Consider the following 18250-nt stretch of genomic DNA (forward strand, 5'->3'; position numbering starts at 1 on the left):
TCTGTGCCCCATCTGAACCCCTTACACACCTTCCACTGAGGCAGTTAGTGACTGTGGGGTTCCTTAAACTTGGAGTTCCCATCTGATCATACCCTGGAATATCCCAGGGGTGTCAGCATCTGTAATGAGTTGCATGCCCCTGCTAGCTGAATGACTACAGTGCAGAGCCGGGGCCTCCTTCCTGGAGGCCCATTCACACAGGCCCCTGCAGCAGAGACCAGAGCCAGCCAGTCCCCCACATTCATACTTTATTAGCCTTTCCTCCCCAGGCCAGACACCCCTCCAGAGGGATGCCAGACCCAGACACCTGTAGCTCAGGCTACCACAGCCCATCAGTCAGCGGTGCCACACTTGAGGCCCCTAGGCCCTCCGCAGCAGGTGACTCTCATAGTCCTCAGGGATTGTGTCTGCAGGTCAAGAGGCAACAGGTGAGAATGCCTTCTAGAGCCTTCCAGGTCCTGCCCACTGCCCCCTACCTAGCTCACCATTACAGCGATAGCGCAGGTTAGCCCAGATGATGTTCTCTTGGGAGAAGCAGAAGACACCCAGGCGGCCACCACGCATGGCTGTGTCCAGCACCACGTTGCTGTCAGCCACTAGCTCAGGACCCTCGTAGAACCGTACCCTGTAAGTGGGACAGTGAGGTGGGGTCCCCATGCTCAGCCCCCCTTCACACTCAAGAGATAGGGGCTAGTGTCACAGCAGGGGCAGGGGAACCCGCCTCAGTTTCCTTCTGTGAGAATGTGTGTCAGGTGCCCTGTATACAGGTGCTGGGGTGGTCCTGTCAGTTCTAATCAGGACCATCCGCGCAGAGGCCCATGCTGTACTGTAAATGGAGCCCTGGAGCCGCAGCAATGCGGGGCATCCCCAGTGCGGCTCACCAACAGCAAGGGCATCCCCACCTGATATAGCCAACTTGAGGGCGGTGCTGCAGGAACCAGCGGTAGGACGTCTTATCCTTCCAACCCACGTTGCGAGGATCCTTCCACAGCAGCCGCACTTGGGACACCGTGTCCCCCGTGTGCCACAGTGCATTTCGGAGCTGTTCCCCAGGACCCGTGGAGGACTTGACAGCCTGCCGCAGGCCAGGGGAGGAAGAGGATCAGAGCCCCATCTAATGGAGCAGGAGGGGTTATGGGTGGTGGAATATTCAGAAGGTCCTTGTGGGAAGGCAGACCAAGTGAGGACTCCTGGGTGGCCACCATGGGTAATGGAGTCTGGAGTCCTTGGACATGCACAGGGACACCTTAGGGAATCTACTGGGTCTGGTGGCTTGCAGGCTGCAGGTGCCTGCTGGGATAAGCTGGGATCTAGAGAACCTGTGGCCCTGTTGCAGGCATCTGTAAGAGGATATGCAGTGACCAGGGGAATTTAGGACTCTGTGACAGGTTTGGGAGCCGAATGGGATGTGAGGTGGTCCTAAGGGAGTACCTTTTTTCCCTTTTTTCTTCTCTCTCTCTCTCTCTTTCTTTTTTGAGACAGTTTAATTTTTCACTCCGTGTATGCATGTTTCTGCATGCATGTGGGTGTGTATGCACTTGGAAGTGAAGGCTGGAGGTTGCTGTCAGACTCATCCTCAGTAGTTTACCACCTTGTTCTATAAGGTGGGGCCTCTTGATGAAGCCTGGAGCCCCCCAGTGCGGCTAGTGACTAGCCAGCTTGCTCTGGCTGCCTTAGGGCTCCTGTCTCTACCTTTCAAGGCTGGAACTACAGGGGAGCTGCCATGCAGACCCAGCATTCACATGGGTTCTGGGGGCTCCAGACTCCAGTCCCCATGCTTGTGCATGCGGCAAGCACTTCAAGGAGAAGGCATCTTTCTGAGCCCTCCCAAGGCTTGTGGCAATGATTGGGGGGTGGGGGTGGGTGATGGGTGAGGGAGAATGAGGCATGGTGCGACGGATCAATCTTGGAAGGCTATGGCGGCTTTGGTGGTGACGTTGGGAGAGTAGAGTGTGTGTAGAGCACAGGGACCAAGAGGATACAGCCCAGCACCTTGAGCTGGATCCCCGGCTCAGCCACTGCCCGGAACGGGTTGGCCTGCCAGTAGGTCTGTTCCATCTGTTTCCACATGACCACGTAGAAACTCGAGCTGTCTTGGTAGCCGAAGATGAAGCCAGCGTAGTCATCATCAGTAACCGTGTTCACGTGGAACGTGCCCTCGAAGTCTACGCCATTGAAGGCCGTGTACCCTGTAGAAGGGGAGAGGGGAATGGGGCCTCCCAAAATTTGCTTGCTCTGGACACCCGGAACCAGACCTAGTCCCTCCAGAGGCTGCTTGCTCCCAACCCCACTCCCAAAGTAAGGCCACACCTCCAACATACCATTGGCCACATCCTAAAGCACACCCAAATCCCACCAGGTCTCAAGGGCCACGCCTCCCATGGCCACTCACAAGGCCATGCCCCCAAGGCCCTACCCACAGCCACAGCCTCACCCTCCTGGGGTCCAGACCAGCCCACCCTGCCCCTCCACGGCACACCCACCTATGGCCGCCACACCAGCAACCTCTCCTCCCCACCCACCCTCTTCTCCCCCCTTCCCGGAACTAGACTGACAGGTCCTGCTCTGTAGCCACGCCCCGCAGGTCCTCCTCGCCCCGCCCCGCCTCACCCACAGCTAGGCCAGGGTCGCTGTTCATGGTCTGCACGATCTCCATTCCCTGGGGCGGTCGGAGGAACAAGGAAGGTCTCAGGCCGGCAGAGCGCCACCTGGGCTCCCTTAAACCGCCACCCCGGTCCTGGCCGCACCTGATTGAGCACCACCCAGTTGGGATCGATCTGTGCATCACCCTCGGGGTCCAGCACGACCGTCTGGAAGGCCCTGAAGTCGGTGAGAGTGACCTCGGCGTTCTCGGGGCACACGTCGATCTTGTCTACGACCTTGTCAGCGTCAAAGTCGCCCTGACATGCGTCACCCACGCCATCCCCTGAAAGGAGGTGGGACACGCTGCCACTGTGGGCTCAGCTCAGGCTCCTCCCACTAGCCTATGCCAGCTGCTGGCCACGCCCACACCAGAGCACGCACCAGCTAATAGCCACGCCCTCACCACCCTTACCGTCTTTGTCCTCCTGGCCCGAGTTGGGCACCAGGCGACAGTTGTCCCGGCTGTCAGGGACTCCGTCATTGTCGTCGTCGTCATCACAGGCATCGCCCTTGCCATCGTGGTCCGAGTCCTGCTGGGCACTGTTGGGCACTGTGGGGCAGTTGTCCCGGGAGTCCTGGTGTCCGTCCCCGTCCCTAGCGTGAAGAGGTGGGACAATGGGACCCTGGGAGGGGGTGTCATGCACCTCAGCCGCCTCCGTCTCAAGGGCTCCTTACTGGTCTTGGTCGCTATCACAGGCATCGCCCACAAAATCGTGATCCACATCCCTCTGGAATGGGGTCAGAGGTCACAGTCAAGGCTGAGGACTCAAGCTGTCCCCACCCCCAAGTCCACAGTCAGGTCCTCCCCCCAAGAACTTCCACCCCCAGGTTGCCCTTGGCAGGCTGCATCGTGGCCCCAGCCTGAGGCTCACATAGGAAGCGGCCCACCTGCTCCGGGTTCTCCTTCTGGGGACAGTTGTCGCAGGCATCCCCGACCCCATCCCCATCGCTGTCGCTCTGGTCAGAGTTGGGCACCCTGGGACAGTTATCAGCTACATTTCTTATTCCTGGGACAAATCAGGGAAATAAGGCAGGGTCCAAAGAAGGGGTCAGGCTAGGATGGTGTCGGAACAACACAGATCAGGCCTGGGACAGAGTAGCTGGCCAAGAGGCTGGCCTGAGTTTGATCCCTGGTGAGAGAGAGCGCATTCCTGCAAAGCACGTTGCCCTCTGACTTCCACGTGTGTGCCATGGCACTCATGCACGCACATTCAAGCACACAGGTGTATGTGCACAGAATAGATAAATTAAAATGTAATAAAAATACTGTTCGCTTTAGCACCCTAAGTTCAAGGCCGGCCTGGTCTATAGTGTGAGTTCTAGGACAGCCAGGGCTACATAGTGAGACTCTGTCTCAAGGCCATCCCTGCTATGCATCAGGTTGAAGCCAGCCGAGGATACTAAACTGGGTTCCTGAGAAGTAGACATGGAGATCTTTCCATTTCTCCTCGCCCTCAGCCTTCAAGCACTCCACTGGGAGATGGGCCCCACTCTCCACTCCCCAGCCATGCTCACGGTCGCCATCAATGTCGTCATCACAGGCATCGCCCTGGCCATCCCTGTCTGTATCTTTCTGGTCATCATTCTTCTGGGACCGGCAGTTGTCACAGGCGTCTCCCCACTTATCCTTGTCTGAGTTGCGCTGGTCTGGGTTTCGAACCAGTGGGCAGTTGTCCTAGAAGACAAGGCAAGTGAAACCAGGTCAGGACAGGGGGTTCAGATTGCTTCCCAGTTGGAAGAGCGCGCGCGCGCGCGCGCACACACACACACACACACACACACACACACACACACACATTAATTAATTAATTAATTTTAAAAAACCACTTCCCGGACTTGCGCATCTCCAAGGAGGTCCCGCCCCTCTGCCCCTCTGCCCCTCCACCAGAAGCTGGACAACCAGCTAGCCCTTGGAGAGCAAGCCGCCACCAAGCCCCACCCACGGACCCTCCCATAGCCTTACTTGCTCATTGGGGATTCCATCTCCGTCCGCGTCTGGGTCGCAAGCATCTCCGATGCCGTCGCGGTCCACGTCCTCCTGCCCCGAGTTGGGCACCGTCATGCAGTTATCCTGGGGAGCAGGTACGCGGGGTGAGGGGTGTGTGTCTATCTGCCCCACTACGCCCTCCAGGTCACGCCCTCCAGGTCACACCCACCTTTCGACACTGGCGCTCTGAGCAGCGCAGCTTCTCGTCGGGGAAACCGTCTAGGTCTGTATCGCGGCCGCACAGGAGCCCGTTGCCGGCCCAGCCGACGGCACACTGCGCAGGGGAGGCGGTATTAATGTCCACGCACGCCCGAGCCCCGGGACCCCTCCTCCATGACCTGTGCGCCCGCACTCACCACGCACGACCTTGAGCCATCGCGCTCCAGGACGCAGTCCGCTTTCTCATGGCACGGGCTGGGTGACCCGTCCGGGCAGAAGCGCTGCTCTCGCCGCTGGCAGCCTGACGTCTGGTCACCCACGTAGCCGGGCTGGCAGGGGCCGCACTGGAAGGATCCCTGTGCGCAGGCGCGGTCCGTCAACGGGGCACCCACCCGCGCCTCACCAGCGCCGTTCTCACCGTCCCTGCCTTCCTTACCCGTGTGTTGACGCACAAGGAATTTGGAACGCAATTGTGCTGCCCGGTCTCACACTCGTTAATATCCGTGCAAGCCTGGCGGACGGAGACACGGTCAGACAACACATGTTTCACCGGGACGACGTCTCTTTGCGACCTGAGTCTCCACCCTGACTTCATGACCGAGTTTTCTGGACAAAATGCTTTCCATTTCCTCCTGACATAAACGTCAGGTTTATGCCCCGCTTACCTGTTTGTTGGTCTTGGCGAAAGCCAGCCCCACGCCCTCGTGGGTGGGGCCGCTGTAACCAGGCGGACAGGCTTCGCAGCGAAAGCCAGGGCTGGTATTGATGCACCGTACGCGCGGGAAACAAGGGTGAGCGTTGCACTGTGAGAAAGGAGCACGTAAGATTAGGGGCCCCAAGCTGGACCTCAAGAGCCTTGGGGCTTCCCGGATTTGGACATGGGTTTGTTTGTTTTATTGGAGACAGCGTCTCACTGTATAGTACTGGCTGCCCTGGAACACACCATGTAGACCAGGCTGGCCCTGGAACTTAAAGAAATCGGCCTGCCTCTGCCTCCTGGGAGCTGAGGGGTAAAGGCGTGCACCACCAGACCAGGATGGTTCACAGCCAGGGCCATCAGCCAGCTCTTGGAGTAGGGTGTCACACGAGATGGAGATCCCAAGGGTCGCAGACGACTTTGCCTTGATGGACATGGGGTTGTGACCCCTTAGGGGTGAGGAAGTGAACTTGGGGGACGGGCATCCCCAGCTGAGGGAGGAAGTGGCCGACGGGGCGCGCAGGCGCGGCGGCGAGGAGGGCGGCTTTCCAAAGTAGAGGAGTAGTGGTCGGGCCCCAGTGATGAGGAAGATGGCTGGGGAGATCCACCCGCAGCGTCCAAAGGGTCGTCCGGGTGGGCGTCAGAAGGAGCAGGGGGCGTGGTCAGGGCGTGCGTCTGGGACAGTGGTGGAGTTGGCCTGGGTGGAGCTCCCCCGGTAAATGTGAGATCTTCTGGATTTGTGCCTCCGGTTAGCGGCGGGAGGGCACCCTCGGTGGATAAGGGGGTCGTCGGGAAGGAGGGAGTTTGTGATGGGGTTGGCCCGGGTAGCGTCAGGACGTCGGGGGTATGAGTAGCCCGCGCACCTCATTAACGTCGGTGCAGTGCGAGCCGTTGCCGGTGTAGCCAGGAGGGCAGGAGCCGCAGCGCGCGCCGTTCCTCGTCTCCGTGCAGACCACGCCGGGGAAACAGGAGCCTGGTGCACAGAGTGGCACTGGCCGCACGCTCAGGCCGGGAGTGCGAGCGGGTTGCATCCCTTTAGAAACCAGCAATTAGACCGTGGTCGGGGGAGGAGCCTCTCTGAACCACACCCAGGGGAGGAGCCTTCTGGCCGCGCCCATAAGGGCACTGGCTTGCCCCGCCCTGGGTGGAGCCATCCATGACCACGCCCCTCGAGGGCGCTCTTTTTGATGCACTGGGGCGGGGCATGGTCGCGCGTGCGTCCTGCCGCTGCGCGGGCCTCTAGGTCCACGCTGTCCAGGGTCTGCTCGCACCTCACTGGCCTTCTCTCCGACGTCCAGTCCGCTCCCTCGTCGTTCACTCCCGCCCCCGCCAGCCTTCTTCCCCAGCCCTTTTTTCTCCTCTTGGCTGTTTTCCCACCCCTCCTCTTGCCCTCGGGTCCCGGCTGGGCTCACCGCACGCGTCACACTCCATCACCGTATTCTTCAGGAATGTAATCTCCTTGACCTGCGGGACAGGAGGTCAGCGGGACGCTTCCCTGTGCGCCTCCTCGCGGTCCCCTTCCTCCTCCCACGACCCTCTCCTTGGGAAGCCGGTGCCCACAACTACCCATTTTCCATCTCTCTTCGCACAAGCCCCTTCCAGAACCCCTGTCTCCCAGGCTCGGACCCTGTGCGTCTGGTCCCCGCGCCCTGTTTCTACTCTGTCCTACACTCTTGCCGGCTCTGTTGTCGCGCTGTCTCTCGGTCCCCGCACTGTCTCCCTCTCTGTTCCCTTACCTGCTGTCGCAACAGCTCCCTCACGTCCTGCAGAGCCGCGTTGGTCTCCTGAAGTTCTCGCAGCATCTGTGGGGCCAGGTCTCCACCTACGTCCGCAGGAGCCACTGATGGGCGGCCCAACCACCCCACCACCCTTCGCCAACCATCACCCATCACTACCTCCGGGGCTCTCCAAGTCCACCCCGCTGCTCCAGCTCCACCCGCCGCCTGATTTCTCAGCCCAGTGCATCTGCTTGGGGAGAACGGACCCCAAGCTCCGAGGAGCGGGAATCGGGAGCCTAGAGGGACCCGAGGGACCTCCAGCCCACCCACGTCCCCTACTACGCGGCTTTACCCAGCGGGATCTGGCCCTGTCCGATCGCGCGCAGGGCAGCCAGGGCGAGCACTAGAACGCAAGCGGTGAGGCCCATGGCGGCGGAGCTGCGGCTGCCGTCTGCGCCCTCCAGCCCGCGCCCTATTTATTCCCGCGCCCGGCAGGGCCAGCCCCCGCGGCCCTGCCCAGAGCCCGCCACAAGGTAAACAGGCCGGGCTCTGCATTCAGGACCGCGCCCCACGGCCCCGCGGGATGATCAGGACAAGGTGGGTTCTGAGGAGAGAGAGGGGTGAGCCTCGGGGAGTCAAGTGGGGCCCCCCTCGCACTCCTGTTCACCACTGGGTGCCTGTATCTGACCCTCGCGGGTAACATTTGGAGAAACAAAGTCACAAGTGATCGAAAGGTCCGAACCCACCCACTCTGGCTCCTACACTCTCTCCACATTTCAGAACACCCCACCCCCACCCCGCAACGGTGCCTGTGGGCGTGGCTCCGCCTGGGTCAGCAGGGGCTGTGGGCAAGGCTAAGCCGGGATCTGCTGGGGGGTGGGGGGCGTGGCTCAGGTCAGGTCTGCAGGGGACTGTGAGGGTATAAAGTCCTGGATTCCAGCCCCAGCACCTCCAAACAATCCCCAGTAAATTGTGCCCGTGCCTCAGTTTCCCCCTTTGCACTGTCGAGGAACATTGGAGATGCTGGATATGGGGGGGAACCTCTGCTTCCCTGGGTTTCTGTTCTCAGTGGGCTGCACCCAGCTTTGCTCTCCAGCTGCTGGGGAGACAGCCTGTCATAAAAATAAAAACGGCCGGGAACTGAGAAATCTCCTTTCCTGGGCCAGCCACACTCTGAGCTGTAAACTGCCTCAGTGTCCAGGAGCTTTAACCCTTTCTACCTGGCCTCCCGGGACTCACAGCTCACAGTCTGTTACAGAGAAGCTGGGGTCCGGGGGCGGGAACTGATCCACCTGGGGCCACTGTAAGCCAAGGCTGAATCCCAGGAAGAGCTGTTGTTCCCATAAGAAGTCATGAAGGGCTGCCTGGAAAAGGGGGCCCAGGGGACAAAGCGAATGAAAAGGGCCTTAGATCAGTGGGGGAGAGCCCTTGGGGTGGCTCCAGTGAGGAGAGCATTGGAGGATGTGTGTCTAGATTTCTGGGTCCATACATGTGTTACACATGGGTGAAGCTCCCTGCTAGGTTACTAGCGGTGACACAGGAAGACAACAGTCCCCAGCCTGTCAGAGGCAGCCTAGGTTACACCATCACCCAGAGGCATTGGGGCTACAGTGGGAGCCTCAGAAAAAATGAACTTGGGCCACTGGGTAGATGTCACTAGGGTGTCAGGTCGGGGGTGAGGCAGCAAAGGGCAGTGCCATGTCTTGAGGCCCAAGTTGTCTTTGGAAGGCAATAAGGGCGCACAGAGGGTGAGGGAGGCTGGAGGTGACCGTGTTCAGAGAAGCCAGATCCCCAAGCACACTCCCTGCCTGACTGGCCCACCTCCTGTTTTCTTTGGCTCCGGGCACACCTGGGGGCCGCTCCTGCTGAGCAATGCTGGAATTCTCAAGAAAACCACTACTACAGAGCAGACCTGTGGGCTTGAGTCTCCTGCCTCCAACACAGCAGGCCACAGCCCTGCAACGGGTGCCTGAGCAAGCTAGACACAGGGCTGGGGCTCAGGACCACGTGGCTTCAGCCACAGCCGTGGCCACAGCCAGGCCCTTAGGAGAGGGGAGTCAGCCAGGACTGAGGGAAGGGTAAGGGCTCAGAAGGCAGCCTGGGCTCGCTCCTGCCTGCTCCTGTCCATCTGGCAGAGACCCTCTCCCAGCAGCTTGCCTAACCCTAACCACCTGGGCTTCACTTTGTAGGTGTCTTCCTGGGCCCTTATACCTGCTGGGTGTGCCCCCCTCCTCCCAAGCACAAGCAGTCACTGTTGGGAAGGGAGAGACAGCTTGTGGGAATCCTTGGTGGGCTAGCTCCCGTATCAGCCTGCGTCTGTAACCTTGAGTTTACACAGAGAATGTTTTTGCTTTCGATGTTTTGTTAGTCTAGTTGGTTTTGTATTCTTTTTTTTTTTCTTTTTCTGGAGCTGAGGACCGAACCCAGGGCCTTGCATTTGCTAGGCAAGCACTCTACCACTGAGCTAAATTCCCAACCCGGTTTTGTATTCTTGAGACAGTCTTCTGTAGCCCAGGCTAGCCTCCAACTTACTATGTCCAAGGATGTCCTTGAACTTCTGGTCCTTCCGCTTCTACTTACAAAGTGCTGGGATAGCCTGCTGTACCCAGTCAGAGTGTGAGTCTCTCCATATTTCCCTTTAAGGAGAGATAAGCCAGCTGATGCCCCACACCCAGAGTGGGGAGCTAGATACACACCCCCACAAACCCAACTACCATCCCATACACACACACAAAAAAAAAAAAAAAACAAAAAAACAAACCCACAACCCTATACACACATACACACACACAACCCCATATACACACAAATTCAACCAACCCCCCACAATCCCACATACATACACAACCCCATATGCACACACACTCACAACCCCCCCAACCCAATACACACACACAACCACATATACACAAAACCCCAGGCTCACTCATGCACATGAACGTGTACACACACACACACACACACACACACACATACACACACACACCCCTTTCCTCATGAATCCAGACTGGGCTCTACCCCAGCCAGGCAATAGCTGTGATATTCTGGAACTCATGAGTCCGGGCCAATTGCCCTTCCCGACATCCAGGCGGAGTGGTTCCAGGATCAGGGCCAGGTGGGGCTTGCTGATGGAGCCCCAGGGGCCCTTTCTGATTGACGCCTGCTGGGCCAGGAGACGTGTGGCGCCGGCTGCCTGCTACCGCCCAAGAGAGAAGTATGTCGGCTGCCCAGCCACAGGTTGGGTCTGGGGAATCCATCAAGGCAACAAGGGGAGGGTCACTTGGCCATTTCCACAGCCCAGCCAGACCTATGTTTCATAAATAAGGACCAGAGGTCAGGGAGCTGGTGTCTGAGGCCTGTGACTGCCTAGGCCTTCAGCAGACTCCACCCATTTGCCATCCTTTTCACCCCAGACTCCCCTCAGATTAAAGACTACACTAACTACAGTTTACTGAGCAAGCCAAACATCCAGAAGTTTGCCACAAGGCTCAAGCATCATCAATATTACACACACACACACACACACACACACACACACACACACACACTTTTCAATCTGTTTCATTATTTTGTGCACCATACTGTGTATGTAGAGGTCAGAGAAAAGCCTGTCAGAGCAGAACTCAGGTCATCAGGCAAGCGCCTTTACCTTCTGACACATCTCACCGGCCCTTATCTGGGTTTTGATTTTTTCGAGACAGGGTTTCCCTATGTCGCTCTGGCTGTCCTGGATCTCAATCTGTAGACCAGGCTGGCCTCGAACTCACAGAGATCCACCTGCTTCTGCCGCCCAAGTTCAGGTACTAAAGGCGTGAGCCACCGACACCAGGGATTCTTTTTCTTTCTTAACATATTTCAGATTTTAGTCTACATTTTTACATCTCAAAGAATTGATTCAAGAGGCTTGAACTTCGCTAGGAACAGACTGGAATGTTCCAGAGACATTCGGTCAGAACCCAGGTCTGAGACTCCTGTTACAGCCTCTTTGTGCGACTTACCGGGAGCGTGAGTAAAGCCTTCACTTAGTCGTCCCCCCCCCCCCCCAGCGAAGGAGCCTTTGGGTAGGAGTGAGGCCTCTCCCGTGCTCTGCCTCTTGCTAATGAAGAGGAAGCATTGCCAGGAAGCCAGGGATTGGGGGCTTTTACCCATGAGTGCCGCCTCCTGTCTCAGGTCCATCTGCAGCACTGCACACGCATGTATACACACACGAACACTCAACATACACATGTGCACACAAATGAGTACAAGAAAGAGTCCCACATTTTAGGATCAATGTAAGAATCAAACATATTCATTCAGGTAGTTCTCTGTGTGTTTCTTCACAGAGAAAATATTAGAAAATAATTTGTATGGTCCAGAATGGTGGCACAGGTCTGTGGTCCCCATGCAGGGGAGGCTGAGGCAGGAGGATTCAGCTCCAGGCCAAAGCAGCTACAGAGGGAGTCTCTGCCTCAGAAAACCAAACTGAGAAAGCTCAGGGCTCACAGCCACTGCAGAGCTCAGGAAGTACAAGGAGGAAGATCAGGAGTTCAAGACCATGTTGGGATATGTAAAGAGACCAGCCTGGGTTACAGTTCAAGTTCCAGAACAGCGTTGGGTACCAGAACTCTTATCTAAAAAAACTAAAATAGGGTTGGGGATTTAGCTCAGTGGTAGAGCGCTTGCCTAGCAAGGCCCTGGGTTCAATCCTCAGCTCAAAAAAACCCAAACAAAAACAAAAAACAAACAAACTAACTAACTAACTAAAATAAAGCTGAGGGGTGGCGCACATCTTTAATCCCAGCACTGGGGAGGCAGAAGCAGGCAAATCTCTGTGAGTTCAAGGCCAGCCTGGTCTACAGAGTGAATTCCAGGACAGCCAGGGCTACACAGAGAAACCCTGTCTGGGGTGGGGTGGGGTGAAAAACTAAAATAAAAAATAAAATACAAGGGGTTGGGGATTTAGCTCAGTGGTAGAGCGCTTGCCTAGCAAGCGCAAGGTCCTGGGTTCAATCCTCAGCTCTGGCATAAATAAATAAATAAATAAATAAATAAATAAATAAATAAATAAATAAATAAATACAATTCTAATGGTTGGAGCTGTTGCTCAGTTGGTGGAGTGCTTGGGCTCAGTAGGCAGAGTGCTTATGACTTAGTTGGTAGAGTGCTTGCCTAGCATACACAAAGCCCTGGGCTCCATCCCCTGCACACATGATGGAACATGCCTGCTCTCCCACTGAGGAGGTGGAGGCAGAAGGATGGCACCTTCCAGGTGACCTGGACTACACAGGGAAACTTGGTTTACGAGCAGCAGCCAGGTATAGTACACACCTGTCACCCCAGCCCTTGGCAGGGAGGAAAAGAGGGTCAGGAGTTTGAGGCAGACAGCTGCATGAGTCCAGTCTCAAAGATGGCGTCACTCCTTGCCGCCTGCATGTGGTCGCTGGATGCTCAAGGCGTGAAGCTACCCAGCCACAGGAGAATGTCTACCCCGGGTTTTTGCAGCAGGCTGCGGACAGTAGGTGTAGAGTCAGAACAGGGGGCCTGAGGGCCTCAGTCCCCTGCTGCCCATCACAGCCCGCTTCAAGGCCTGCACAGTGGGGCCCTTGTTCACTGAGTGATGAATGGAGCAGAGACTGCTGTGTTTACGCTGGGCAGTGGCCCAGGCCTGGGGAAGAGAAGCCGCCATGGGGCTTGGCAGCAAGGTGTCAAATAAATGTCAGCTGGCGTGTGAACGTGAGGCCATGGACATGAGGGTTGTGGCCCAAGGACACTATCCAGGGCTGGGAAAGCCCAAACGCTCACAGGTGAGCAGGTACCCTGAGAGCCCCAAGCCAGGGCACTGCAGATGCCAAGGCCCTGTGGTGAGCCTGGTCCATGCATCTGACGCAGATGAATGGTTACCCATTGCTGTGGGACGTCCTGTATGTCAAATGTGTTGCTCTGATTGGTTAATAAATAAAACACTGATTGGCCAGTAGCCAGGCAGGAAGTATAGGCGGGACAAGCAGAGAGGAGAAGGCTGAGGCAGAGAGAGCTGCCAGCTGCTGCCATGACAAGTGAGATGTAAGGTACAGGTAAGCCATGAGCTACGTGGCAAAGTATGGATGAATAGAAATGGGTTAATTTAAGATAGAAGAAGTAGATAGCAAGAAGCCTGCCACGGCCATACAGTTTGTAAGCAATATAAGTCTCTGTGTGTTTACTTGGTTGGGTCTGAGCGGCTTCAGGACCACAGGACCAGGAAACCTCCAGCACAACCCATTTATGAAAGGATGACGGGTAGGGCAGGGGACGGGTGAGTGGTCATAGGAGCCAGGCTTGGGCTCCAAAGGCTTCGCAGCCTGCACCCTGGCGTCATCTGGTTGTGACTGTGGGCACAGTCACTTCCAAATGGCTTGTTCTCACTGCCACGGTCATCTGGTGGCCTTCACTGCACCTCAGCATGGCCCAGCACAACGCTACACGTCACCTAGATGGTGCTGGGATTGGAGTGACTGCCACGTCACCAGGATCATGATGGTCCCAGGAGATGAAAGTGTGTGGGGTGAGAGGGTAGTGTCTGTGGGTGAGCACATGGGTGGTGCGTGGGTGGGTAGAGCAGGGAGAAGTGTTGGGTTCAGAGCAGGGGTGTGGCGAGAGCAGGGGAGGGTTAGACACATGCCGTCACCCCTCACCTGGGCCAGCTTCAGTGATGTGGCCTCTGGGGACTCAGTCATTTTAGCTAGTGATCCGGGTAGATACCAAACTGGGCTGGTAGCTTTCACCTGTACCTGGCCCCTCTGTCTACATGGCCCTGTGGAAAGGTGACCCTCTCAGCCACAGGAAGGCTGCCACTGGGCACAGCTCCAGGTCTGGCCTGGTCGTTCCCTTCTTGACCTCCACTGAGTACCAGGCAACCGTAGTAAGTATCAGGGAACATCCTGCTTGGAACCACCTCAGCATGTTGTTTCCAAACGCCTGGTGGTCAGCAGAGGCGCCAGGGACTGGAGTCCATGTCCTCCTCACACCGTCACAGCTTCCAACAGTGTTCAAGGCTCAAATGAGTATGTGACGCCTCATCAGGTCACAGGGAATATCAAGACTGTGTCAGTCTCAATGCCCCAGGGCCCAGGGTGGCAGTATGCAAATGGAAGCCAAGAGAGGACAAGACATTTGTCTAGGGTAGAGCAGTCCGAGAGATGAGTTTGATTATGACTTCCATATAATTTCCTTATTATTTAAAAAACTATAGTGCATTCAACTTCAAAATTTACTGTGAGGGCTGGAGAGATGGCTCAGAGGTTAAGAGCACCGACTGTTCTTCCAGAGGTCCTGAGTTCAATTCCCAGCAACCACATGGTGGCTCACGACCATCTGTACTGAGATCTGGTGCCTTCTTCTGCATACATAATAAATAAATAAATCTTAAAAAAAAAAAAACATTTACTGTGTGGTGCTGGAGCCAGCCCACACTGCATGGTGAGACATACAGCTTGCCCTTACAGAGCCCCAAGGTGTTGTGCCTAAAGCTTGGTTCTAAGCTGCTGGCCCTCCTCACCACTGCCCTCCCACCCCCAGAGCCTAGGATCATCTCCGTGGTTATTCTACACTCAAGGCAGGCCTGTTTTCCTTGGTTGGGTGCTGGGTCTGGCCCTTCTCAACTCCCACCCCCATCCCTCACTCCCCACCCCTGACAGAGCCTAGGAATGTTTTTCTTGGTTGGGTGCTGGGGTTGGTACCTCAGTGTGCGACAGTGTAGCCTAGCAACAGGGTATGTTTCTAGCCTTTGCTGTCTTAACTATCCTGCCCCCTTATGCTCACGGGGCTGCTGCCAGCAATACACAGACGCCTGACCTTCCTGGCCTGGCCCACCTTACCACATGGCCCCGGGGTCTCAGCCAGTGCCACATCTGGATTTTGGACTTGATCCTGGCATCCAGCCACAGCACACAGATCCAGGATGAGGAAAACACAAGCCTCTTCCCTTCGGCACCAAGGTCAGAGGTCAGCTTGGCAAGCCTCTGCCACCTCACCACGATGATCCAGCCACAGCAGCTGTTCTTCATGAGGCTCACTGGGCCGTCCAGGGATGGGTTGACTCAGCCCAGACCTGCAGCTCAGACAGGCGTGTGGCTCAGCCCCAGGGGTGCTGCGTTTAGGGGCCCTCAGCATTCCCTCCCCCAATATGTTATTTTCAATTGAGAACCCTGACACCTTCAGTGCTGGCCCCAAGATCCAGGAGGTGCCTGAGACACCTTCCTCTTTGTTCTCCCCAGGGCCTTTGCACAAGCTGCCGTCTCTTTCTAGAAGTCCTTCCTCCCTGCTTCCATGGTTCCTTCTGTTGTATAGGTCTTGACTTAGATGTGGTTTAGATGGAGCTAGCTAGCCTGTGCAGGAGGGAGGGCTGCATCAGTGTCTTCTCGGGGACCACGTGACTTGCCTGACCCTACGATACAGTTTGAAAGCATCTACCTTCTTCCACTTCCCCCAACAACACTCCAGGATCATAACCCAGAACTTCACCATCAGTCAACGCAGACTGGTTAGAGTTGTGATGGGGAGGGGTGCAGAGGTAGCTACTGGAGTCCAGTCATGAGGAAGAGCAAGAGTCGGACCACAGGCTGAGCGTGGGTCCAGTGTGGGGAGACATGGAGGGGAGAGAAGGCAGTGTTTCTGGACTGGGCGAGACCTGGAGCTGAGAAGGTGGGTTCAGCTTTTTCTCCAGGCAATGGGGATCGATGGAAAAGTGTGTGAAGACATGTAACATGCTCCAGGCTCCATAGCGTGCTTGGTAGAAACACCTTGATGCAGTTTTATATGAATTCCTGTGGCGAAGTGACAGGGCTGCCCGCCATCCCCACATCACAGACATCAGGGAGGTCTGTCTGTCCCTCTACCAGACAATGGGCAGACAGCCACTGCCTGGGAATTTCAGGGCCTCCTGGCGGGGCTGCGGGGTGCCCCCGGGTCCTATCCCTACTGGTCCCCAAGGACATAAAAGAGTTCTCTCCTTGTTACTTTGGAATTTTCCTCCAGGTTCTGCCAGAGCCTTCAGGAACATATTAAAGGAAAATGCTGCCAGTCTACGCAGGGTGGTTTTATGGCCGTCAGGGCCCGGAGTCAGACCAGAAAGTGGAAAGGCCTGGTCACACTGCAGCCCTTCCCTGCCAAACACTGGGACCTGACCCGCCCTCAAAGCCTGTCTTTCTAATCCCATCCGATCCACCCCTAAGTTCCTCTGACTGGGAAGAAACAGACAAGCAGGCTTGATGCATTTTGAATTGTTTATTCATTCAACAAACACTGGCCCGACTTCTATTGTTGATGTGTCTTGTGTGCTGTCCCAGTAGGAAGCATGGCATTGGTCATCTTCCATCCTAACACTTGGGAGGTAGAGGCAAGAGGATCTGGGAGTTCAAGGTCATTTCAGCTATGTAGTAAATATGTAGCCAGCCGGGGCTACCGGTCACAAAAAGCAGCAGACACACACAGCCCACAGCCATCTCCATTCGAACTGGTAGCAGTGATGGCCACCTTAGACTGAGAGAGACATGGTATTTAAAATCCTTCCCTTTCACTGACTACAGTGAAATTCCGTCTAAAGATACCTCCCAGCGGTGGCTTGGAGGAGCCCAGGGCATGCCTTCCTTCTGAAGGATGTACCTTGGCCACCCTGAAAGGCAGCCTTGAGCCTCTGTGGAAAGTGGGGCTTTGAGGCTAAGCCCAAAGCCAGCTCCTGACACCCCAGCATGTCTCCAATAAAGCCACAGTGGCTTTTTAAGTGCAGATGCCCCCCGCCCCCCGGCTGCTGAGCCCACCATCATGTTCAAAGCCTCTCAGAGCAGTTCTTGAACCCCTCCGGCAGCTGGGTGTGACCCGGCTGACAACAGGCTGCTTTGAGCAAGGAGTCCCACAGCCAGCTGCTATTTCTAGGATGGGAGAGTTTCCAAGGGGCATCCTGGCTGCAGCTTAGTGAGGGCGCCTCTGCCAGGATTCAGAGGTTCTTTTTTTGTTTGTTTGTTTTCGAGACAGGGTTTCTCTGTGTAGTTTTGGTGCCTGTCTTGGATCTCGATCTGTAGCCCAGGCTGGCCTCGAACTCACAGAGATCCGCCTGGCTCTGCCTCCCGAGTGCTGGGATTACAGGTGTGCACCGCCACCGCCGCCCGGCCAGGATGTAGAGGTTCTGGCGGGGAAGCCACAGGCAACTGAGAGGAGACCCTGTCGGCCACGCTGCTTCTCTGCTCCAGGGACCTCTCTCGGTTCAGGAGAAAAGTGCTATTTTCCAAACTTGGAAATTGGAATAGGAGTCGGATGCCTAGAACTTCCAGAACAGCCAGGAAGAGCAAGGCTGGAGCCACGCATGGGGAGTAGGTTAGATCACCAGGACTAGACCACACCTCAGTTGACCTGGAATACAGCAGGACTGAGAGAGAAAAGAAAGAGAGAGACAGAGACAGAGACAGAAACAGAGAGGTAAGGACAGAAAAAAAAATCAAAGGAGGCTGAAAAGCTGCTCTTGAAAAGGACCTGGGTTCAGTCCCCAGCAGCCAATGGTGGCTCCCAACCACCTATAACTCCAGTTCCCAGGGGTCCGACTCCCTCTTCTGGTACTTCACACACATAGTGTACAGACTCACATACAGGCAAAATGTACATACATGTAAATTAAAATAAATCTTTAAAATTTAATTTAAAAGGCTGGGTGGCGGTTGTGGGGCACGCCTTTAATCCCAGCACTTGTAAGCAGAGGCAGGCGGATCTCTGTGAGTTTGAGGCCAGCCTGGACTACAGAGTGAGTTCTAGGACAGCCAGAGCTACCTAATGAGACCCTGTTTCGAAAAACAAAAGAAACAAACAAAAAGCAAAAGAATTAATAAAAAAGGGAGAAACAGAAAGGCATAGAGAGACACAGACTCCGAAATGGAGACATGAGACCTTGCCCTCAGTGAGGTCAGCAAGGCCTTCCTTTCTCTCTCTCTCTCTCTCTCTCTCTCTCTCTCTTTCTTTCTTTTTCTTTTAAATGTGTAAGTGTGGCTGGAGAGATGGCTCAGCTGTTAAAGGCTAGGCTCACAACCAAAACCATAA

General features: G+C 56.0%; 1 protein-coding gene across 1 annotated transcript; it reads right to left on the reverse strand.

The window, feature by feature from the left end:
* Nucleotides 1-231: 231 nt before the first annotated feature.
* Nucleotides 232-7650, reverse strand: LOC118568962 (cartilage oligomeric matrix protein). The gene is made up of 19 exons (XM_036166552.1): nt 7557-7650; nt 7223-7308; nt 6899-6950; nt 6350-6519; nt 5455-5592; nt 5226-5300; nt 4987-5145; nt 4800-4904; nt 4607-4714; nt 4159-4318; nt 3532-3650; nt 3319-3371; nt 3056-3237; nt 2748-2926; nt 2611-2659; nt 1993-2189; nt 903-1075; nt 486-625; nt 232-407 (listed from the first exon to the last, which is right to left on the reverse strand). The coding sequence occupies exons 1-19, from the start codon at nt 7630-7632 to the stop codon at nt 361-363; spliced, it is 2268 nt and encodes a 755-aa protein (XP_036022445.1). The 5' UTR covers nt 7633-7650; the 3' UTR covers nt 232-360.
* Between the last annotated feature and the right edge of the window lie 10600 nt (nt 7651-18250).

The sequence above is a fragment of the Onychomys torridus genome, chromosome 17 (genome assembly GCF_903995425.1).
Source record: "Onychomys torridus chromosome 17, mOncTor1.1, whole genome shotgun sequence".
Lineage (NCBI taxonomy): Eukaryota > Metazoa > Chordata > Mammalia > Rodentia > Cricetidae > Onychomys > Onychomys torridus.